This window comes from Schistocerca piceifrons, chromosome 3 (assembly GCF_021461385.2).
Source record: "Schistocerca piceifrons isolate TAMUIC-IGC-003096 chromosome 3, iqSchPice1.1, whole genome shotgun sequence".
NCBI classification, from domain to species: Eukaryota; Metazoa; Arthropoda; class Insecta; order Orthoptera; family Acrididae; genus Schistocerca; species Schistocerca piceifrons.
Window position 1 is genome coordinate 781,856,619 of NC_060140.1, and position 25,922 is coordinate 781,882,540.

Genomic DNA, 25,922 nt, shown 5'->3' on the forward strand with positions numbered 1-25,922 from the left:
CATAGTGAATTCCAGCATTAGCGATAGATAGCGCCGCGACTTGTAAATCATTTTCAGCCCGGTGGCTGGATAGTTTTGATCACATAGTGTATCAGGATGCTTTTGGTTGTCATCCGCGGCACCTTTACAACACAGTGGGTACGTCGACGATACTCTATAGCCCGCTTTGTTGCCACTCATGCCAAGCCATCCTGGGCTCATATTTCAGCAAAATAATGCCCACAAGCGCATGAAGAGAGTTTCTGCTGCTTGTCTTCGTGATGTCCAACGCGTCCTTGGCCTTGAAGCTCGCTTCATCTCTCTCCAGTTGAAGACATTTAGAACATAACAGGCAGGACCCTCCAACAGACTCAGGATTTTAACGATCTGACACTCAAATTGGTCAGAATTTGGGCGGTATCCATCAGGAGGACAGCTAAAAACTCTATGCCAAGCCGAATAACTATTTGCATAACGGCCAGAGGTGGACCAACGAGTTTTTGACTCGCTCAATACGTGAAGTTCTTTCTGTTGTATAATTATCCAGTTTTTTTGAAATGATAATTATTTGTTTGCATTTACATGTACATCACATCCACTGATTTCCGTCCCGTTAAAATAATTCCTTCCTGGAGTGTATTCTACTTCAATACGTTCTACTCTGTGGAAAAATTTTTTAGTACGTAATGTAAAATATAGTGTTATATTTTCTGTATCTAAATAGCCAAATGTAGACTAAAAGTAACTTCCACGGTAGCCCAAGGGATTGTCACTTTTTACTATGCAGGGTGAGGCAGCTAAGGCAGGATATCCCCAATTATAAGTTTCGTAATAGGCTTCGTGGGTGATGCTACTGTATACCGGCAGTTCGACCGGGCGAGGTGGCGCAGTGGTTAGCACACTGGACTCGCATTCGGGAGGACGACGGTTCAATCCCGTCTCCGGCCATCCTGATTTAGGTTTTCCGTGATTTCCCTAAATCGCTTCAGGCAAATGCCGGGATGGTTCCTTTGAAAGGGCACGGCCGATTTCCTTCCCCATCCTTCCCTAACACGAGCTTGTGCTCCGTCTCTAATGACCTCGTTGTCGACGGGACGTTAAACACTAATATCCTCCTCCTCCTCGGCAGTTCGGGAAACTATAGAAATGTTGCGAAATACAGGAAGACCTTGGGAGGACCGATGATTCTTGGGATTTAGCACCTATAAACAAACGGAAAGATACATTACTGTCCGATAGCACGCCTGATGATCAGTTTCCGATAATAGATACAAACATGAAATATCTAGTATGCGTTTGGGGTGACCTAAACTGCAAGAGAAGAATAAAACTGGCTGTTAGTGAAGCAAAGCCAAAAGGGATATGTATGGTAAGAATACTAACAAAATGTAGTTCATCCTCAAGAGACAAAAATTAGTAAATCCTCGTTTGACACGCACGTGAACATCGCTCATCAGTGTGTGCCCCTTACAGGACGGAGTAACAAGGGATATAGTGAAAATACAAAGAAGAGTGTCATGCTCGTCGGTGGTTCGCTTAGGAATTGCGTGCGCGTAGCGGAGAAAGGGCATTTGGTACAAAATTGATTTCTCCGTTAAAACAAATCACAATTAATCTCACAATGTTTGCATCTATATTGATAATATTCGTACATACAAAGCACGCTTTGACAATTAATGAAATAACCTGCTCTTCGTAGCCTCCAAGTTTTTAACAACACAATGGTATGCAATAGAGCTCCCAAGAATGTTGTACTCAGTATCACTGCATTGATCAATAATAAGTACAAATTGCGAGCAGTTACTTCTGCTCGTTTCTCCTTCAATATCAGTGGGGAAATTCTGAAATGTTATTTCACTGTTAATAGAGTAGGTAAGAAAACTAAGTGTAGAAATACTTGGAGTCTTTAGAGGCGAAGAAACTAAACACTTGTTTAATGTGACAAAAGTGTCACAGGTCCACCATTTCCCCGCTGGTAGTTCAGGAACCTCAATTATTTGCTTGACGTATTCCAATCTCTGTCTTCCTCTACAGTTTTTGCCCTCTACAGCTCCCTCTAGTACCATGGAAGTCATTCCCTCATGTCTTAGCAGATGTCCTATCATCCTTTCCCTTCTCCTTATCAGTGTTTTCCACATATTCCTTTCCTCTACGACTCTGCGTAGTACCTCCTCATTCCTTACCTTATGAGTCCACCTAATTTTCAACATTCGTCTATAGCACCACATCTCAAATGCTTCGATTCTCTTCTGTTCCGGTTTTCCCACAGTCCATGTTTCACTACCATACAATGCTGTACTCCAGACGTACATCCTCAGAAATTTCTTCCTCAAATTAAGGCCGGTATTTGATATTAGTAGACTTCTCTTGGCCAGAAATGCCTTTTTTGCCATAGCGAGTCTGCTTTTGATGTCCTCCTTGCTCCGTCCGTCATTGGTTATTTTACTGCCTAGGTAGCAGAATTCCTTAACTTCATTGACCTCGTGACCATCAATCTTGATGTTAATTTTCTCACTGTTCTCATTTCTACTACTTCTCATTACCTTTGTCTTTCTCCGATTTACTCTCAAACCATACTGTGTACTCATTAGACTGTTCATTCCGTTCAGCAGATCATTTAATTCTTCTTCACTTTCACTCAGGATAGCAATGTCATCAGCGAATCGTATCATTGATATCCTTTCACCATGTATTTTAATTCCACTGCTGAACCTTTCTTTTATTTCCATCGTTGCTTCCTCGATGTACAGATTGAAGAGTAGGGGCGAAAGGCTACAGCTTTGTCTTTCACCCTTCTTAATACGAGCACTTCGTTCTTGATCGTCCAATCTTATTATTCCCTCTTGGTTGTTGTACATATTGTATATGACCCGTCTCTCCCTATAGCTTACCCCTACTTTTTTCAGAATCTCGAACAGCTTGCACCATTTTATACTGTCGAACGCTTTTTCCAGGTCGACAAATACTATGAAAGTGTCTTGATTTTTCTTTAGCCTTGCTTCCATTATTAGCCGTAACGTCAGAATTGCCTCTCTCGTCCCTTTAGTTTTCCTAAAGCCAAACTGATCGTCACCTAGCGCATTCTCAATTTTCTTTTCCATTCTTCTGTATATTATTCTTGTAAGCAGCTTCGATGCATGAGCTGTTAAGCTGATTGTGCGATAATTATCGCACTTGTCAGCTCTTGCCGTCTTCGGAATTGTGTGGATGATGCTTTTCCGAAAGTCAGATGGTATATCGCCAGACTCATATATTCTACACACCAACATGAATAGTCGTTTTGTTGCCTCTTCCCCCAATGATTTTAGAAATTCTGATGGAATGTTATCTATCCCTTCTGCCTTATTTGACCATAAGTCCTCCAAAGCTCTTTTAAATTCCGATTCTAATTCTTCTTCTATCACATCAGACGAAACTTCACCCTCATAGAGGCTTTCAATGATTTCTTTCCACCTATCTGCTCTCTCCTCTGCATTTAACAGTGGAATTCCCGTTGCACTCTTAATGTTACCACCGTTGCTTTTAATGTCACCAAAGGTTGTTTTGACTTTCCTGTATGCTGAGTCTGTCCTTCCGACGGTCATATCTTTTTCGATGTCTTCACATTTTTCCTGCAGCCATTTCGTCTTAGCTTCCCTGCACTTCCTATTTATTTCATTCCTCAGCGACTTGTATTTCTGTATTCCTGATTTTCCCGAAACATATTTGTACTTCCTCCTTTCATCAATCAACTGAAGTATTTCTTCTGTTACCCATGGTTTCTTCGCGGCTACCTTCTTTGTACCTATGTTTTCCTTCCCAACTTCTGTGATGGCCCTTTTTAGAGATGTCCATTCCTCTTCAGCTGTACTGTCTACTGCGCTATTCCTTATTGCTGTATCTATAGCGTTAGAGAACTTCAAACGTATCCCGTCATTCCTTAGTACTTCCGTATCCCACTTCTTTGCTTATTGATTCTTCCTGACTAATGTCTTGAACTTCAGCCCACACTTCATCACTACTATATTGTGATCTGAGTCTATATCTGCTCCTGGGTACGCCTTACAATCCAGTATCTGATTTCGGAATCTCTGTCTGACCATGATGTAATCTAATTGAAATCTTCCCGTATCTCCCGGCCTTTTCCAAGTATACCTCCTCCTCTTGTGATTCTTGAACAGGGTATTCGATATTACTAGCTGAAACTTGTTACAGAACTCAATTAGTGTTTCTCCTCTTTCATTCCTTGTCCCTTTTCTTCTACTCCTTCCCCTACAACTGCATTCCAGTCGCCCATGACTATTAGATTTTCGTCCCCCTTTACATACTGCATGACCCTTTCAATATCCTCATACACTTTCTCTATCTGTTCATCTTCAGCTTGCGACGTCGGCATGTATACCTGAACTATCGTTGTCGGTGTTGTCCTGCTGTCGATTCTGATTAGAACAACCCGGTCACTGAACTGTTCACACTAACACACCCTCTGCCCTACCTTCCTATTCATAACGAATCCTACAACTGTTATACCATTTTCTGCTGCTGTTGATATTTCCCGATACTCATCTGACCAGAAATCCTTGTATTCCTTCCACTTCACTTCACTGACCCCTCCTATATCTAGATTGAGCCTTTGCATATCCCTTTTCAGATTTTCTAGTTTCCCTACCACGTTCAAGCTTCTGACATTCCACGCCCCGACTCGTAGAACGTTATCCTTTCGTTGATTATTCAATCTTTTTCTCATGGTAACCTCCCCCTTTTCAGTCCCCTCCCGGAGATCCGAATGGGGGACTATTCCGGAATCTTTTGCCAATGGACAGATCATCATAACTCTTCTTCAAATACAGGCCACATGTCCTGTGGATACACGTTACGTGTCTTTAATGCAGTGGTGTCCATTGCCTTCTGCATCCTCATGTCGTTGATCATTGCTGATTCTTCCGCCTTTAGGGGCAATTTCCCATCCCTAGGACAAGAGAGTGCCCTGAACCTCTATCCGCTCCTCCGCCCTCTTTGACAAGGCCGTTGGCAGAATGAGGCTTACTTCTTATGCCGGAAGTCTTCGGCCGCCAATGCTATTTATCAAAATTTAGGCAGTGGCGGGGATCGAACCCGGGACCGAAGACGTTTTGATTATGAATCAAAGACCACGGTTTTACAGATATTGTTCAAAATTTCGCCCGTTTACATTAATGCACAACAGGTATCTGCGTGCTAATAATTGTCCGACTCGCTCCAGTCAAATAACGGTTCAAAGCAAACTGGGCTATCTGCTCTTTTGGACAGTCTGTTTGCGTCCTATACACCAGATGCTTCATTTCCCACCACCGTTCCCGCACAAAAAGAAACCCAAAGGAGCGAGGTCGAGAGAGCATGGTGGTGGAAGCAGTGGTCCAGCCCTCCCAACCCAACAATTGGGAAATTTTTGTCTTAAAGTTCTCTGTCATCAAGGGCAATGTTTGGTGGGACCCTATCGTGATGGAACGATAATCGTTGCCTGACTGTCAGCGGAACATTCTGCAACACTTGCGGTAGTACTTCAGGGAGAAATATACCGTAATTTCCTCCACCGAGCATGTTAGCTGGAAGATATGGTCCAGTCAAATTGCTGTGAACAATACTAGCTCGCACATTTATGGTACACTCCTGTTAGTTGTGGAACACACGACGTGCCTTAGAATTTTTCAAGACATGGCTATTGTGGCTGCTGAATTTTCCTTCTGTTGTGAGGGCATCCCCTTCAGCAACCAAAACACACGTATGCAACTCAAGAATGTTTACAATGTGGTGTAGATACCATTGGCAGAATTCCACGTACTGGAGACCGTCTTCAGTCTGGGTCTAGTACATTCTGAAACTTTGCAAGGCAGGACGTTCCGAACACTGGCATTGGAGATTCTTAATTTCACTGGCTATGCATCGTGTGCTGCTGCCACAGTTGTCCTGAATTCGCTGCAACGCCGCTTCCTCAAACGAACAGTTCGATGGCTGCAGGGTCTACCTGTTCCCCGTAGGGATCATGTTTCAGAAAAACGTGCAAAAAGTCTTTGAAATATGACATGATTTAGTAACCTCCTCCCTGAAAATCGTTCTGTAGACTGATGCTTTGCTGTTCGAATGTTCCATTGTACCTCCCCCCGTAAATGAGTCGTTCCAGATAACTCGATTAGCGTGTAATCAACTATCAGAAACCTGTAGAAACTTTCATGTGAACACAACATAACTTAAATAATACTAATGTAACTGTAGGTGCAGAGAGATGGACACTGCTAACGGCAACGTAAGCTTGCACTTCTTAGCAGTAAGAAGTAACTGTATTGCAAATAAGGTTCCAGTGACAACGTCTTGTAAACGAAGCAGTCAATAAAACTGCAAACGTTGATCTAAGGGATGTCAAGCGTGAACCCCTTCACCACACCCTAGCGTGGAATGGCTGCACCTGTACTTTTGTGTCAAACAACAAAAATGTTTCTTTTTTATTTCATCTAATAACTCTACAAATTTGTACACTCTGTTTATTTTAGTTATGAAATCTAAATATAAAGTGAAGCCGACAAAAACTTACTTTTCTGTCATTATTTCAATATCAGCTTGTTTGTATTGAGGCGAAGGTCTCGCGCCATTAGCCCACTGTCTAGTGTACTGGCGAAGAGGTTCTTATGCATACTAGGCTGGCTCTGAGCACTATGCGGCTTAAATTCTGAGGTCATCAGTCACCTAGAACTTAGAACTAATTAAACCTAACTAACCTAAGGACATCACTCACATCCATGCCCGAGGCAGGATTCGAGCCTGCGACCGTAGCGGTCGCTCGGTTCCAGACTGTAGCGCCTAGAACCTCACGGCCACTCCGGCCGGCCTTATGCATACTAGTACAATAATAAACAAAGCAAAGAATTTATAGCCATCTATGCAAAATAAACATTCACAATCACAGAACACTAAAATAAGATGGACTGGCCAACCAGACATATTTTTCGTCAGCTATTTTGGCATTACATTAAAGTGGACACTTACTGAACTATATCTATTCATTCATTAGAAGTTGAGGATTGTTCTTGCAGCACCTCTTGCTGGCGTGTATGGCAAATTACTATATGTTTACTCTGATGATAAATGAAGACACTGACTTTATTTTCTCAGACACACAATGGTAAAATTATTTCACTTCTGGCGAACTCGTATGACTACGTTTCGTTAATTTGTGCGTATTTTCAACATAAATATCGGGATTTTTGGGGCTTTGTAGCATTTGTTACATTCCACTTACAGTTATAAGCAGTACATAAAATGAGAGAGCAACTCAAACAATTTTCCTTACAAGTGGTCAATGTGATTGAGCACCATTCGTCACATGGCACTCATCGAGTCGATAGAAGAGTTCTTCCCAAGCCTTGATCAGTGTGACTGGATTAATTGTTGCAACAACTGCTTCAGTCCTGTCTCTGAAATCTGGTAGACAAGCTGGGACTGGAAAGGCAAAAATCACATAGCGTAATATCGGGTGGAGACCATGCGTATCAAGCTCTGTAATCTGGCCCCTAGCTGTCAATCCAGCGATCAGATATAACGTAGTTTAACCAGTAGCGAACAAAATAACGCCAGTGTTGTGGCCCACCATCTTGCTGCCAGATAAAAGTAGTGTGGTTCAGGTTCTTAGAATCGAGGAAAGAGCCATGGTTGTAACGCAACAAGATAATATACACGAGCTCTTGTTGCTTCACCAGAAAAGGAAGACCAATAAACCTTCCGCCTGGATACAGCAGTGAAACATTAAATTTAGGAGAGCGTCGTTCAAATTACACCATCTCTTAGGGATTTTCTGATCCCTCACATGCTCACCTTATGTGTATTCACGTTTCTACTTAGGTGGAATGTCAGATCATCACTGAAGATCACACGATCCAGGAAAACTTAATAGTTGTCAAGTGTCCACGATGATGTCACTGGAACTGCTAATTCACGACCAGCCTTCTGCACTGATTTGTTGGCGCTACACACGAAAGCCTATTCCACTTGTCCGACACGTCCTTTAATCACTCTTGGTCGTCATGTACTTGCATAAAACAGAATTGTTTGAGTTGCTGTTTCATTTGGTGTATTACTTAAGATTTAAGTTGAATGTAATAAATGCTACGAAACCTTAAAATCCGATATACCATTCTGAAACACCTGGCATTATATTTTAATCTCGTCAGCGCTCCTTGAACCGACTGTTTAGCACATGTTGTGCAGAAAATTTGTTATAGAGCCCGTCATAGTCTACAGACTAAACTGTGTCATCATATAAAGCTATACATAACATACAATAAAATTAAACCGATAGTAAGGCTTGTACATTTTTTTGTCTGTCTGTCTCTTGCAGTTATTGGTAATGAGTTCATCAATCAAATGTTAGTAAATTAGAATTTACTCGTTATTTGTCTATTTGTAGAACACTACATTTTCTTTGTTTAAAAAGAGTAAAAGATTACGACCACATTTTAATGAGTACATATGTATAAGAAATAACCATGACTTACACATTTTTCGTTGGCTATAACTGTGCACAATCCCTACATCAGTTCAACTGCTCTTTGATATTGATCTTTCAAACGAGTGCAATTTCATTTGCATTTGTTTCAGTTTTCTTGTGTAGACTTGCTTCAATGAATATACTGCTTTTAAATTTTATCAAATTTTTTAGGCAGATGCTACATTGTGAATTTGCCTTCAGGGTCTAACCCCCAGTGTTAGTACATGAACACCAACAAGAGTTTCTTATTTAAAAATATATAATCTAAAACACTGTTGCAGTATTGGAAGTTGGATATACATGTTTCCTTACTTCATTTCTTCTGTGGTGTGACAAATTCTTGTAACAGATACAATACATACATTTTTTATTACAGTAGGCAGTAATTAAGCCTCAAACTCTTCAATGTGAGCATTAAATAAATGTGGTGCAGTATTTCTCAGCTGTGTTATTATGAAGAAACATGCTCTCCTGAAAAATTCACCCATCAGCACATCTCTGGATAAAATCTTTACTGGATATGTGCACATTCACAGTATGAGGTATATACAGTAAAACTTGAATTTCTTGTTTAGATTGTGTGTCATATATTTTATGTAACAGTAATCAATGTATGAGGATTCCTCATACTGTGAACATGTACATTGACAAATTTATTTCATAGTCTACCTCCAAAGATACATTTTATTCAACTAATGTAATTCTGTACAAATCATGTTAATTTATCAATAATTTGATCAAAAGTGACCTTTAATAAATAACCAACAGCTAACTCATTCACATAACTTGTGGTGACATAAATACATTTGACACACAACCATTAAATACCACACTTCAGTACACTTGTTTTAAAGTTTCTTGTTTATTTCTTAATTATTAACCTTGAAATATGAATTTATATCTGTATCTCTTTCTTTGTGTATTCCTGTTCCTGTCAACTTATCTTTATTTATTTCCTTTATTTTTTCTTCTTTATAATATGTTAACGAATATTTCCTCGTTTTTCATGCAACTTTCGTAACTCAAGTCTGACAGCGTAAGTAGATGATGATGTGCTCTATGATTCAGTCATGCTATATTCCATAGCACATATGTCATACGTTGTCATATAGCAGTACAGACAGCACAATGACACAATACACAAGTGTTGCACTACATTTTACTCACACTGTGTTTCACTATAGGTACTAAATACCTAATGCACAATGCAGTTGTCATGAAGCTGCAGAGCAAAATACAAACCTTTTAGCTGCTGCCTCACAACAACATGCTAAACTAGCTCTGTGTTTTACCTCAAGTTCCGTACTCTTTGGTAATAAAATCTACTTGCATGAAAATTTGCGATTAACATATTTTATCTATTTTTATTTTTCTATACGTTAATTCCAGCTTTCTGCTGATGTAAAATATCATGCTTTGATTTGTTTTTGATTCATATTGTTATCTTTACTCATAAAAATCCATAATTGATTAAATACGAATAAATGGCGTTATGAGCTCATATAATGAAAATCTTTGAGAATTTGTGAACTGTTTTTGGACAACTTATTGGCCCATTTCATGACATTGTCAGTACATGTTTAAATATGTTGCTGATGTATTTTTAAAATGTGATTATTTTATCTTGAATTGTGTCTACAATTTACTTGTATCTATATATTTTCATTCAACTACAAAATAATATATTCTAAAATTTTGTCAAAAAAAAATAGTATGTGATTCCAGCATCAGTGTTGTTGCTAAAATGTCATTTAAATGAAGCTGTTGTTTAACAGTGAAACAACGCATAAAAATTCATGTAGGTGACTTCTTAACAGTATAATAGAAACAAGAACAGTTGAGTATTTTTGTTAGATCAGTGACCTAACAAATAATACTGTGATTAGGTAATAAAAATCTACAATTTAAATTCAAAGAGCTAAAAAATTCTGCTGCATTTGCCTAAAGGCAATATCAATATGAAATTATATTTTATGTAGATGAGTATAGGGAAATGAAATGAAACTACATACTTTAGTATACAACAAACATCATCTGACTTATATGAGAAAACTGCGTTAATGTATCAGAAAATTTTATGTAACTGATGAGAATCTAGCAGATTTAAGATACTGTAAAAGAAAAAGTATATTACCAGAAATTGTGTAGGTCATGTAGTTAATAAACTGAATAACATGTTACATACGATGTGTTTTAGCGATTGCTGTGAATCAGTTGATTTTAGTAGCTTGCAGTAGCTTATGCAAATTTATGCTACTCTTTTACTACCAGCTTTCTTATTTTGTAAGTAAAAATCTATGGGAATAGTAATTCTTGTTCAAAATGATACTATTTCCATCCTCTAGAAGAAAGAGTCGTACACACTTTACTGACAGCTGCTTGTCGATATAGACGTTCTTTTAGAGCTGTTCTAAATGTCTCAATTTGTATTATATATATAAAATATTGTTTTGATAGTTTAGTTATAATATCAGCTTAGAATCATAAATGTATGATGAAATTTAACACTTAAAATTAGTGTCACACTCCATGCAGTCATACCTTAATAATGTTAGGCAGTACTATCAGTCATTTTTGGGCAGCTGTTTAGAATGTGGCATCTTGATTTTCATCATGTATCTCAGAGATATACATATGAAACTGTTGAAAATATTGAGGTAGGTGTTTTAATCATGGTTTGCGTTTCATTTCAGCACCCAATGTACATGATGGCTTCCATTGTCTACTTGGTATTTGGTCTGGCCCTAACATCTATGTGCATCAACGTTGTGCAGGTAATAAATTCATTATGTACATCTGCTCTCAGTTACATTACTTACATTAGTTACATTATTTAGTACCTCATTTTACAACTTGAAAACACGGCTTTTCGTTATTTACACTATCGAAAAAGATTATTTAACGTTATATACCTTTACTGATAAATGAAATTACGTGCTTTTTTCTAAATTTGTGTAGTGTATTGTGCAAATGACACTCTATGGTACATATCTAAACCATGTGTGTTTCTTTATATCCAAAACTGTCACTAGTGCCCTGAAATTTCTTTAGATCTGCGTATAGCTTCCTTATTGGGTTTGAAAAATTACATTTGACACATTAATATGCCTGAAATTTCTGATTTTCAATGACAGTGTTTCCCAAGACTTACGTCTACACATCCCACAGCTTGTCTATTCTTCTGTTCTACAAAATGGTTTCTTGTGGGCATTATACCCATCATCAGTATCCATTGTCTACCATATACTTTCCTAAACATTGTACTTGTGGAGTCACTCGTATTTTTTCAATTTTTCAAATGTCCTAAATTTGAGAGTGGGACGTCACAGTCCAGAGTAATCAGTGTTGGTGATTCTCCTTACGTTTGTTTTCCTTTCGTAATGTCTACAACCCGTTACAGCATCTATTAGTAATGTTTATGTGTATGTGATTTACAGATTTACCTTTGGAGGCGCCACTTTTGTTGTAGCATCAGTAAGAGGAACTGAACTATAACTGTTTCATGGTGATTTGTTTCCTTTGTTAGTTGCTCGTTCTGGATACAATATATAGCACTTCTTTAATTATATTTCCCAGACTTTGTGTCAGTATGCAGAATTCTGGCTTTCTCTTTGTTCCTGCTAGTACCTATAAATCCAGAATTAATTCTTTTGCTTTGTTGAAAGATTACAGAGCTTCGTAGTTTTTCCTTTAGCAGTCGCTTTTATTATTCAGTCTGTGTACAGCTTAAATGTCAGCTGTAGTTCATGCACTACTTTATTGTCGTGTTTCTTTAGATACAAGTGTGAAATTGGGAATTTGTTTTACATGTAAGTGCTGTCTCTTACTGGTTGTTTGTACAAACTGAGTTTGCGTGTAAGATTCAGATATGGCAGTAAGCTATATATGTAGAGTGAGATTATTATTTCCTGTCTTTATAATTATGTTTTGGTAACTAATCTTATTTTGGTCTCTTCTCATGCTATCAACTCTATGCTTTAGTTTCTTGAATTCACATCTTCCCAGATATTTCTTTGTTTTGATTAGAATGCTCTGCCAGGCAGAGAACATTACTCATGCAGAGCACATTGTCCCCAGTTCAGTACAATTGTTCTATGTAATAAACTGGCTTCAATATGCCAAATGAAAAGGTTTCGTATGATTGCTGATAAATATCTAAGAGACAGCAGATCCGCCTGTAGAAAGGACTTATTACAAAAATATAAGTAGCCTATTATTGTTGTCAACATCTGCATGAAGAGAACGATACTTACTAAAGAACAGGATTTAATTGATTCTCCAGTTCATTCTGTTATCTCTACAGTTTTGCTTTGTGAGCTGAATAGAATACATTCTCTACAACGGAAGATGCTGATGTTGCAGCACACAGGATTTTTGTTTGTAACTTATTGCGCTGTAAACGAAAGGTTCTTGTTGTCCTGTCACTGTACGAGCCAGTCATCAGTAATCATTAAACATATAATTATGATTTTTTAGGTTGTTTATCTCTATCAAATAGACAGATATCTGATATATTTCTTACTTCTGTAGCAACAGCCCTGACAGGCATTGGGAGAATATAACAGTTTTTATTTTATAGGTTAAGCCAAGTCGTTCACATGTTGACAAAAATTTAAAATTATGAATGCTAACGAAAACATTTGTGTAGATTGATCAATCAAACGAACTGTTTTAATATATAAAAAATATGTTTGATGATATTTGATTTACTTGAAATAAGTTTACCAAGGGCATTCATTTTTCAAACACAGTTAAGGTAATACAAGAATGCCAACAAATGATTTATCGTGTAATCTTAGAGAGATTGAAGCAGAACCTATAACATTAGGCAAAGAGAGATAGATGTCAGCATTAGACACATCCTTAGAACCAGTTACGATAGATTTTGAGAATGGTATACAGATGGAAAAAAAAAATGTCTCACTTGGTGGTCGGCATGTGATTCCACATCTCAATACATGACAAAAATGTATCTAGCAAAACCTAGTACCACCAATAGGTTGAATAGACGTGCGATTTAAAACCGATGCCCTGGCAACGCTGAAGCTGCGTGCAGCATGGGCAAGAACAGATAAACTCTGCGCTGTGCCGGAGCTGTTCCTTTAGTTTGGTGAGACAAGGCAATGCCGTAGGGAGCGTATATGTAGACTGGCCGATGTTGGAGTAGTGTTCGCGCCAAACTAGTTTTTTCAGTTAAAGCATCAAACTGTACCTAATTTACACTTACATAATGTGGTATCTTGTGTATTTCTTTCCGTTAGTGTTGCATTTATTGAAACAGTAAGACGTAACATGGATTTCTTACAGACGTAAGCGACCACTGTCTTTCGTCCGTGGCACAAACAAAATCAAAAGGAAATAACAGTGCATGTAGTAACATCGTAACCATCCAGTGAGATGCAAAATACACAATACTTTGGTTGCACTAGACTGCGCACTATGCTACGCACAAAAATTCCATTCGGTACATTTGACGTCCAGACTGATCTTCAAAGAGTCGGTAGATATGTCTATGAGCAACGTTGACTTTAGAGACGTTCAAAGCGACCAACTTCCGGTTGCAAGCATTTCGCGGCTCGTATCATTCTTTGCTGGACACTACGTAACACACGTGCAGCCACCACTGTTCAAGCTGTATGCACGCGAGGTATTAGGTCGTGTACATCCATGAATGCAGTACTATAAACTTGTTCGTTCAAGTGTCCCCACAAATAAATATCTAAATGACAAAGGTACAGGGAACTTGGAGGCCAGAACATTGTACCTGCAAGACCAATTCATTTCCCTGGAATTGCTTTCTTTAAATACACTGAAGAGCTAAAGAAACTGGTACACCTGCCTAATATCATGTAGGGCCCCAGCGAGCACGCAGAAGTGGCGCAGCACGACGTGGCATGGACTCGACCAATATCTGAAGTAGTGATGGAGGGAACTGACAAAATGAATCCTGCAGAGCTTTCCATAAATCTGTAAGAGTACGAGGGGCTGGACATCTATTCTCATCAGCACATTGCAAGGCATCCCAGATACGCTCAATAATGTTCTTGTCTAGGGAATCTGGTATCCAGAGGAAGTGTTTAAACTCAGGAGGGTGTTCCTGGAGCCATTCTGTAGCAATTCTGCACATGTGGGGTGTCGCATTGTCTGGCTGAAATTGCCCAAGTCTGTCGGAATGGACAGTGGACATGAATGGATGCAGGTGATCAGACACGATGCTTATGCATGTGTCACGTGTCAGAGTGGTATCTAGACGTATCAGGGATTCCATATCACTCCATCTGCACACGCTACACACCATTACAGAGCCTCCACCAGCCTGAACCGTCCCCTGCTGACATGGATGATCCATGGATTCATTAGGTTGTCTCCATACCCGTACACTTCCATCCACTAAATAGATTTTGAACGAGACTCTCCCGACCAGGCGACATGTTTCAAGTCATCAACAGTCCAATGTCGATGTTGACGGGCCCACGAGAGGCGTAAAGCTTTGGTTTCTGCGGTCGTCAAGGGTACACGAGTGGGTCTTCGCCTCCGAAAGTCATTTCGTTGAATGGTTCGCACGTTGACACTTGATGGCAGCATTGAAATCAGCAGATATTTGTGAGAGAGTTGCACTTCTGTTACGTCGAACGATTCTCTTCAGTCATCTTATATAGGAGTTGCTGACCGCAGCGCCGTATTCTGCCTGTTTACGTATCTCTGCACTTGAATACGCATTCCTATACCAGTTTCTTTGGCACTTTAGCGTAGTTACGCACATTCTTTCCAAAATGTGCGGAGCACCGTCATGCTCAAACTATAGACGTCGCCGAACACCAACGGGAACGTTTTCTGCTGCGTCGGGCAAAGTACTGCAAAGAAATGTACGATATAGGGGAGCATTCAATTAGTTCAGCAATAGGTAATGGTCCAAACTCTCTCCTGCCACGATTGCAGCCCCCAGGTTTTATACCAAAGCGCGCCTGAATGCCACATTAACGGGTGACCTGAGGGCTGTGTTCCAATAATGGCTGTTATGGAGTTTGATAATACCTGCACGAGAGAAGACAGATTCATCAGTCCATCTATCGTTATTTATAAAATGTTCGTTATCTTCCATTTGGAGCAAAACCCATTCACAGAACCTTACTCGTCGGATGCAGGCTTCTCGCTACTGGTGTTGAATTAACGTTTAATGGTACGAATTCAGTTCTTCATAGTGCTGCAGTTCAAAAGCCAATTTTTGAGTTATCTGGAACGCCCCTGCTGTATCACTGGTACATCGCCGAGCTGACTGGTGAATAGTTTCCAAGTCTCGAGTCCTCTGTTTGTGGAGTACATCTAGTCCTTGAGCGACCTCTGTGCATTATTTGTGGACGAAGCTTACCAGTTTTCAGAAGGCGTTGATTCCGGTGACGAAAAACATTCTTACTGAGATGGCGCCTTTGAGGGTAGCGTGCAGCATATGCAGGAGTAGCAGCAGCCGCTTGGTTATCGTATGTAGTCAGCACCGGAAGCATATAGACGTATTCATCATAGGTATTCTCTATCGGAAAGCCGCCCTACTTATTTTGACAGAATCAATTATGGTTGCGCACGAATACAGTTCATTGGATGCCACTGTCATTTGATAGGGTATCGTCATGTAAAAAATTATGTCCTGCTTGTAAACGAGAACTAGCGACTGGACGTCTGAAAAATAAAGGAACCTGACGAGGAATTCGAAATGTAGCTTCGTGGTGGATGTGGGTATGATGTCCCAACAGTCTATTCAGGGAGCTACGACGGCTGGTATGGTAGAGCGACCTGATACACGTTCCTCTGTACATTCCGTTGCACTGCGCGGTGTGACAGTGTTGCCAGCTCCTCGATTTCATACTGCGTTTTCAAAATGCACCCAATTGATTTTGATAGGTAAACTTTTCTCTTCAAGCTGGGGTTGAAGAATCTTATGCCGACCTCCAAGTGCAGCGTTTTTTCTTCGCCCTGAATATCGTATTTGATCAGTACTTTATATTCTATTCTGCTTCTTTTGAAGTATTGTCTACATATAACTAAGGAGCCATCGGGAAAAATTACATTTTGTTAATATAGCTATTCATAGTGATGTGATTTCTTAGGTTTTCTCGACGTATTTGATTAATAATGAGCTTTCTGTCTTTGTAGCGAGTTGTTGCTTCCATTTTACTCACAACACTTCGAGGACCAACTGAGCCGACTCTTCACGTACTGTGAGTTTTGTTGTTATGTTGATATTCTGTCTTCATTCTTCTTCTGATTTGATTGTAAACAGAATTTGTTTAAACTTCTGATTGCTGTAATGGTTTATGCCTTACGAAAATATAATTACAAGTTCATTATGTTTTCCTTCCGCCCTTGTGAAGAAATCTTGTCAGGATTCATATTCAGTTCCTCAGTAAAAACCCCTTCTGCTTCTAGTGCTTCAAAGGCGATGTGGCTTCGTCTATCGTTTTCTTTAGCAAATGTTTCTTGTAAAACTTTTTTGATTCTTCTAGCATTTTAATATCCTTTGATTTCCTGGTGTTAAACATCTATATTGCGGATGGTGTACTAGTGATTTCACTATCATCTGAGCTGTAAATAGTGCCACATACACATTGCGTAACATGTCAGTTGTATTTTTTTATCAATAATCTTTTTCCTCCAATTGATTTCATGCTGCTTACCACGACTTTCTCCCCTTAACCTCAGACTACTGCTAACACCCAGCGACCTTAATTATTTGTTGCATATATTGGTTCTCTCTCCTCATTTACAGTTTTATCCTTACAACTCCAACTAGTAATGTGGGGTAGTTATTCCCTAATGTCTTCATACATGTCCTACCATCACATCCCTTCTTGTTGTCAGTGTTTATTTTCTTCGATACTGCGGAGAAACCTAAAGTCTCACTTATCCGTACACTTCGTTTTCAGCATACTTTTCTAACATACATTTCAAACTTATCCCTTCTGTTCCGATTACCCCTCAGTCCACGTTTCACTTCCATACAAAGCTGTGCCCTTAATGGCTCTGAGCACTATGGGATTTAACTGCTCAGGTCATCAGTCACCTAGAACTTAGAACTACTTAAACCTAACCAACCTAAGGACATCACACACATCCATGCCCGAGGCAGGATTCGAACCTGCGACCGTAGTGGTCGTGCGGTTCCAGACTGTAGCGCCTAGAACTACGCTGCCAGCCCGGCAGGCAGCTGTGCCCCAGATGTACTTTCTAAGAAAATTCTTCTTTAAATGAAATCCTGTAACTGATTTTAGCAAACTTCATTTAGCGAGGAATCATCTCTTTATCTATACTTCCGGTGTCCTCTATGTTTCGACTGTCATACTTTATTTTGCTTACGAGGTACTAGAAGTCCTTAATTTCGTCTGCTACGGTGCCCTCATGGAGATGTAGAAGTGAATTATACAGGAAATGCTACATCGTAACAATGCTGCAGAACACTCATAAATTTGTTATCTTATTTCATCACTAGACCGATAAATTGCTTGAGTTTTCTCTCTGTGTCAGCGGTGGAAACATCAATAGTAAGCACATCAGGAGTAAAGTATTGATATTAATATGAGTGTTGTTATTAGCGACTTAAGATTTAATGGTAGTTGTCGATGTAGTATAAACAAGTGGGGTAGTACTGATAGGGCATACCAATAATTACAGTAGTAGTTCTGATTGTGGAGGCAGTAATAGGAGTAGTAGTAGTAGTAGTAGTAGTGATAGTAGCAGTATATGTATTTGCAGTCTTATTTGCTGTGTCAAACTAATAATACTGAGTGAGGAAGGTAACAAAGATTGCATACATCGAATACCTACGCCTCTTTTTCTGTGACAGAATACCCAGCTTAGTGAGACAAGAAAAATTTGCCATAGCATCTAGGTTGCCCTCGAAATGTTAGAGTTGTAATAAAGCGAAAATAAATAAAATAATTTGTTAAATATTGTTAATCTAAATTAAGATTCAACGTAGAAAAAAAAATAACACTGAACTTATTGTTATGAAGACTTACTTGTAAATTTGATAGGCAACTATCAGTTGTTAAGATTTTTTTCCAGAATGAATAAAGAATAATAATATTTATATGGACTTTCACGCCTCCTTTTTTTATATTTTTCTCTGTGCTACTGAGAAGTGCTGCCTTCTTTGAAGGCTGAACTTCTTCTTGTTATGTCTCGCGATCATTTTAGCATTTATCGAACGTTAACAGGACATTGCCCTCTAGCCCTATTGCACCGCTACGATTCTGTTTCTTCTTTATTCCTATATGGGATTTTGAATGAATGCATGCTGAACTCTTACGCCGTGCAATCGTTCGGGATTAATAGTCACTCTACATTCTGAATACCGTAACGCTGATATTAAATTTTCATCTTTCTCAAGCCGTTTTCTGGTATGTTGTTTAATCAGTTCGCCTATCATGACAATGTTTACTTCATTGCAAGTCTCTGGTTCTGGTCTATCGGGGTACTTTTAAAACGAGTTTCAAGCATCTTGTTTTGAACCGCCTGAAGAGTTTCTATATTTGTCTGCCATGATGTGCCCCAGGAAGATGTGTTAACGTTCAAGTTTTCTCTTGATAGTAGAGGATAGAGAGCATGAATTAGAATTGTCATTTTCTCTTTCTTCGCTTGTGTGTTTGACATGAATTAGAGTTTATTGTCTAGCAAGACACCTAGGTACCTGATCTGGTTGGTCCACTGGGTTTCTGTGTTATTCTTTCACAATGTATGTCTCAGATCTGGCCTTCTTCAGGTGAACATGACTGCGAGTGTCTTATCTACATTTAGCTCTATCATGTTACATACTGCCCACTGCTCTGTGACATTTAGCTGCCTATGAAGGCGGATTACCGGAGCGTTCACTCGACCGCCGGTGAGCAGCGCAGTGCCGTCCGCAAATTGTGCGACTGCTGTTTGTGGTGGAGTGGGCCGGTCATTGACATCCAAAGGAACAGAGTGAGCGGTAGTAGAGAGCCTCGTGGAATTCTTTGATCGAAGTGTTCTTCACGAAAAACGTCTGCCCGAAAGGAAACTTGATTAAGTAATCTGGGAATGCGCCAAGGGCTGCCATTTTTTATATTAGTTTGGTCTTCCACGTTTTGTCATACGTTTTCTCCTGCAGTACGGTTCGTACTATACGCCACCTGTGGCAGCAATCAAAGTCACTGGGACAACTGTGGAGTATGTGAACAGCATTGTGGATCACCTGCAGCTTATCCAGCTTGATGTCTTCCCTGACATAAGAGCAACTGGGCGTGTCAAAAGTCCAGAATCGTTTTATAGTGGATAGGGAGCACGATAGCTGATGCCTTGACCTCTAAATTCGCCTGATCTGAACTGACGGAACACATCTGTAATGCTGCTGGACACACGCTCCGCGTGCACAAACCACGGACCCGTAATTTCCCTGCGTAGAAATCTGGTGGTATTTACCTCTAGATACATAGGAAGGATTTATCGAATAAGAGGTATTCTGTGTTTCAAGGATGGACCATCACTATATTGAGCAGGTGGTTATAATAAGAGGATAATCCCAAAATAAAGGTCTCCTATTCGTTTATAAGTACAGAACTCTGTTTGTGTGGCAGTTGGTCACACTGTTATGAAGAGTGCTTCACGCGCTGTGTGTAAACACGCGCACGCCACGCTGAGGCCCTCAGTCCTGGCTGGCTTGGCAGCCGTTGAGAATGGAGCTCCCGTTGGATGTTACCGCCAAGTGCGAATTGCGCGCAGTTATTCGGTTTTTGAACACAAAGGCACTGCGCCGATTGAAATTCATCGACAATTGATGGAAGTGTATGGTGAGTAGCGCATGGATGTAAAAAATGTTCACAAGTGGTGTAGAGACTTTGCAGGTGGTTGGACCGAAATTCACGGCGAACAAAGGTGCGGGAGACCGTCAATTTCTGAGGAGACAGTGTTGAAGGTTGAGCAAAGCATGCGTGAAGATCGGCGTATCACCCTCGATGCTCTCTGCACGTTGGTTCCTGAGGTTTTCCGAAGCATCGCTCACAGAATTTTAATGGAAACATTGAACTACCGGAAGATGTGCGCAAGATGCGTTCCACGCATGCTGACTGAGAACCACACGTGGCAACGAGGTGATGCTTCCCGCGCATTTCTTCACCGCCTTACACCCGAACAGGACAACTTTCTGGACCCAATTGTCACGGGTGAAGAAACCTGGGCATAATACTTTACACCTGAGACCAAGCAACAATCACGCCAGTGGCGGCGTCCTTCTTCGACAAATCCGCGGAAATTAAAACAAACACAGTCTGCCGGTAAAGTCATGACCACCTTTTTTTGGGATCGGTTAGGGGTATTGCTGGTCGACGTTATGCCCACTGGGACCTCAGTTAACGCTGACAGGTACTGTGAGACTCTGAAAAAACTCAAACGGGCAATTCAGAACCGGAGAAGAGGAATGTTGAGTAAAGGCGTACACACTCTCCATGACAACGCTCGCCCATACATCGCTCGGCAAACCGTTGCGCTCCTGCAACAGTTTCATTGGAACATAATCACCCACCCACCCTATAGTCCTGACTTGGCGCCCAGTGACTATCACCTGTTCCCTAGGTTAAAAGAATATTTGGCCGGAAAGCGATTCAGCTCCGACGACGAGGTGAAAGAAGAGGTTCGTAACTTTCTGAACAGCACGGTGGCGAGCTGGTATGACATCGGCATACAAAAACTGCCACAGGGTCTACAAAAATGCATCGTCAAAAAATACCTAAATGTCCAAGCTGTAAACTGATGTAAACCATTGTAGAAAGCCCGCATCTCGTGGACGTGCGGTAGCGTTCTCGCTTCCCACGCCCGGGTTCGATTCCCGGCGGGGTCAGGGATTTTCTCTGCCTCGTGATGGCTGGGTGTTGTGTGCTGTCCTTAGGTTAGTTAGGTTTAAGTAGTTCTAAGTTCTAGGGGACTTATGACCACAGCAGTTGAGTCCCATAGTGCTCAGAGCCATTTGAACCATTGTAGAAATAAACAGGTCTATGTACTTATAAAAAAATAATCTTACTTTTGGGATTACCCCATGCTTTCGTGGCCGTTGTCAATGCAGTTGGAAATCTTCTGGGTTGTTAGCGCAATATTCTTCAGACGATCGACGTTTCGACCCCTCTGCTGGAATCTTCTTCAAGATCTTGGGATGTCTATCGTAAACTGAACACACAGTCTATAGTGGACACCACAAGATACTGAAGAAGATCCCAGCAGAGGGTTCGAATCGTCGATTGTTTGAAAGAATATGACGCTGTCCAACAACCCAGAAGATTTTAAATTCAGGTGACCCTAATGATTTGGCTCATGAGTATCTTGACACTGCTGGTGCGAGCTACGCACTTGCTCCTGTGGAAATCGGACGACGGATGGTCTCTGTTTCAGATAAAGCTGTCCGACAGCTTCCGGCAGGCGAGCGCCAAGCTGGGCGCCACGATAGGCCTGCGCGTCACTGACGAGGACGGAGTCGCGACGCCCATCCCGGCGACACCGGTCGTCGACCTGAGTGACGTGCAGCCGTCGCTCGGCAAGTCGGCGTCGACGTGAGCGTCAGCGGCGCCGCAGTGCCCACCTGTGGAGCCCACCACCTGCACTCCGTCCCGGGGCTTCGCTCGTCGAATCAGCTGGCTGGCCGTGCCAGTCGCTCCCTGCTGAAAGAGAAAATTTCACTTTGACTGCCATGCTTCGGCTGCTATGCCCGTAAGAAAACGTCTCCACGAAAGCAGACAGAGAACACACGGTAGACTAATCCGCTGGGCAGGTTCCCACAAATACTGAAATATCTCAGAATAATGTTTGAGGAACTTGGTACTGGTTCCTCAGTCTTGTACTACGATAGTGACCGCGCTGCGTTTTACTGTGCCTCTGAGGGGAACAGTAACGCGTAAGACCTCCACTTTCATTGACCGTCCATACAGTGAAACTTGCATCTCAGCCAGATGCAGGTCAAAGAGCCTATCCGAGGATGCATCTGGATTGTGATATGTTTGTCCACGACGCATGAAATTGATTGATATCTGCGATTGTATCAGCTAATTTATAAAATGTGGCTTTTTCAGCTGCAGTTATATTTATTTTACCCATTTTTATTGGCATCATAGGTTTCGGCAGATGCTGCCATCATAAGGTGTGTTAATTGTTACTTTTTCATCAAGTAGACTGCTGTTCATCGTGAGAAAGGTTTTTCTGGATGTGGCAGTGAATTTAAGTTCCGAAATATTGTCGTCATTCTTCGGGAAGACTAATTTATGTCAGCGTGTGCCCTTTTGTGTCTGTGATTTTTTTAATAGCTACAAACATATTTTTATTTCCATGTAGTGGGTCACACAGATTGCTAGTACAGACAGTGCATCATCACCCTCCTCTTCTGGATCATTTGTTTACAATGGAGAGTTAATACTAAGAAATGCATAAAAATGATTAAAAGTCAATAAGTACAGAAAATCACACTTCATAAAAGTGTTATGATGTAAACACACTTGCTCAAAACTTGTATTTGTAAGTATTGTGTGTATTATCTTAGCAGCTGAAATACATATTACCTTAGCGGTTGAAGAATCTTTTCAATGGTCTAGTCACTACACTGCAAATAACTGTTTCAGAAAGTAGTAATAGTGATGGGTACGTTCTTGTACTCTGTGTACTAGGTCAAAATGTATTACAGCTGAATGTAAGTAAAAATATTTGATAAACTATTTAAATAATAAAACACCTAGAATGGTGCACACTGACGTAACTTAATCTTTCTGGACAGGGACAACCTTTTCGAATCTTAACTCACTGGCACATCCACCAAAAATGAGTTCTCACTTTACAGTAATTTATAACTAGCAGTCAGTGTACAGAAAGCACTGAGGTACGTGATGCCACCGAAACGCAAGGTGCCAATAAATAATGGATAAAATATTCTTGACTAAAAATATATTATTTTACTAAAAGTAACACTGTCAACATAAATCAGCCGTCAATAACGCGTTTATTACCAGTCCACTGTTTTAGATTAATACTTGCACATTACTTATTTTTCTCGTATCAGGTTAACTCAGAGAGCTCTTTCCTGATGTATATTATGTCTTGATGTTTTATCTAATCGATCTACCGTCTTATTTGTCAATTGGTGCTGTGATATTATAGTGAGACATGAATATTGCTGGAATATGCGGTGTGTTTCCAACCCTCTTCGTGATTCTTGACTCTGAAATGAGTACAAGACAGTTCCTAGGGGACAGGAAGACTACAAGTATTACTATGTCCCACTGTGTTCCTCAACTCACGGTACAAAAATAACAACGAAGAAACTTGAGTGGTAATGGTATTCAGCAAAGTCACTTTTTGTGACAGAAGTTATGTACAGTAACGGGCGTTGACGTGGTTCACGAAAATGCAACAAGTATCTATGGTGATAAAATATCGATTAGACGAAAAAGGAGTAAGAGTTTCAAAGCTATCATATCGTTTACAGAGCTCATTAAAATAGACTGAGAAAATATCAGATACAACTAGTATTTTCCCATATTTAGGGAAATGTATCATCGATTGAGCATCCATATTTAGTAGTAAGTTTCCCCTTATTTCTCCACATCATCGAAGCCTAATACCGGTATTATTCTTTCCATATGACTCTCCAACTGGAATTTGTACACCATATCTAATAAGATACTATCTTAGTGATTGTACCCATATCCGAAACCTTTGTGATCCATTCACCTCAAACAGCATGTTCAGTCACATCACATTTATTTTTCTTTTCAAGAAGAGTGGTGTCAGCGCATAAAAGAGGGAAGGATTGGGAGAACTGTGCCACATATATGTCACTCAATTACCTGTTTCCAATGCCAGCAGGGGATTCCCTTAAATAAGTCAAATGCAGAGCACCGAGAATGTCTAAAAATATAAAAACTGAGACATTTTCTTTGTTTCTGGCTTCAAACTATTTAATGTCAATTATCAATAAGGTGTTATTCCTATTGCAGAACAAGAGTCCAGATCTTAGAGATTGTTTATAGCGCCTTTACCGCAGTCACTGAACGTGCAGTACGGAGACGATAGTTACTGGGGACTTGCACCAGTACAAAGTCTTCAAGCCTACCCGCTTCCAAAACGTGCTTCGTGTTAAGCTGAGTATACAGTAGGGGAACAAAAATCTCAGTAATTCTCACGCTGACTGCGCGAACTATTATGCAGCTCACAATATTGCTCCTCAGAACATTACCATGAACGAAGGTTGTCAGTTCCGTTCCCTGGGAAACTATCTCACAATCTACGAATCTATTGTACACCGAAAATCCGTTAAGTAGTTTAGAGACTGGTGGGTGTTCTTTATAATGTCTTATTAAGTAAGTTACACGTTTCGAAATATAGGTTACCGTGCATACCCTGCAGAACACATGTCGCAATACGCTTGAAGAATTTCCTGAGGCACACTGCAAAACAACTTTCAATCTCAACAATGTTTTACTTTCATATATGTCTGTTTTCACTTACCACTATTTGCGAAAGTGTAATAGACGTTCTTGACTAAAGCAAATTATTGTTCTCAAATAATATGGCGTCCATAATTGCTGTATAGTTTCATGGCCTCACACATTTGTTATGAGACACTAAAAATTCCATGGTCATATTTGAATTATTGTTCCATATTTCTGTGTTGTAATTGAAGGTAAAAGCATTAGCGTTCTCAACTTATTTTGAGGTTGTCATTAACAGATGAAAGCAATTTCTTTTACTGATTCTAAGAAAGGAGATCGGATCTAATTTTGCACAAAATATATTTCTGTAATTTTGTTTCTGTGAAGTGCTCTAAACTTCTTGTATATTGAATAATAAATAACACTATACTACTAGCATATTTTATCTAAATGTAAAGCTTTTATATTTACTGCGCTGTGAGTTGTTAATCATTGGACAGTAATGAGTGTGACTGAGAGAAAAATGAATTGTATTTCTCTATTGTTTTACATTTTCAATAAAATATCCATTTTATTTTAATCGTGTGCATTCAGAAAATGTCTGGAAAACAGGTCAGCTACGTTATGTTTTACATTGCATGCTACACAGATCTCGTACCAGTGCATTTAGATTTTATCTTTGCCTTCAGACGTGGTAACATTGTTAAGAAGAATACGCTAATACGCAGTCCTCGTAAATCATACTGAACGACTCTTAATTTGGTCAGTCAGTTTATATGCACAGCTATGAAGGTTTTATAGTTTTCTTACTCCAGCTTTTAAGGTGATGATGGGCCTATACAACTGTGAAACTATCACACAGACTCGAAATACATTAATAGGCTTGCCCTATCTTAAATAATCAAATTTTGAAAGAAAATTGCCTAATCTCAAAATATAAAAATTATATTCTAAAACACTGAATCACAAAATGTATTGTTAGTTTTACGATGAGTTGCTTCAAATTCACGTCATTCATCAAGGAATCATGT

The 25,922-nt window shown here is 40.0% G+C and overlaps 1 protein-coding gene and 1 non-coding gene across 2 annotated transcripts in view; both read left to right on the top strand.

Moving 5' to 3' along the window:
- The window catches only part of LOC124789060, a 101,483-nt gene extending 76,012 nt beyond the window's left edge, over positions 1-25,471 (top strand). The window contains exons 4-5 of the mRNA XM_047256352.1: positions 11,170-11,250; positions 21,869-25,471. Of these exons, the coding sequence (XP_047112308.1) occupies positions 11,170-11,250; positions 21,869-22,030 (243 nt within the window). The 3' untranslated portion in view covers positions 22,031-25,471. The remainder of the gene's footprint in view (positions 1-11,169; positions 11,251-21,868) is intronic.
- Trnaa-cgc lies at positions 855-927 on the top strand. The gene has a single exon. It is a non-coding gene; the product is annotated as a tRNA-Ala (tRNA).
- Positions 25,472-25,922: the final 451 nt, after the last annotated feature.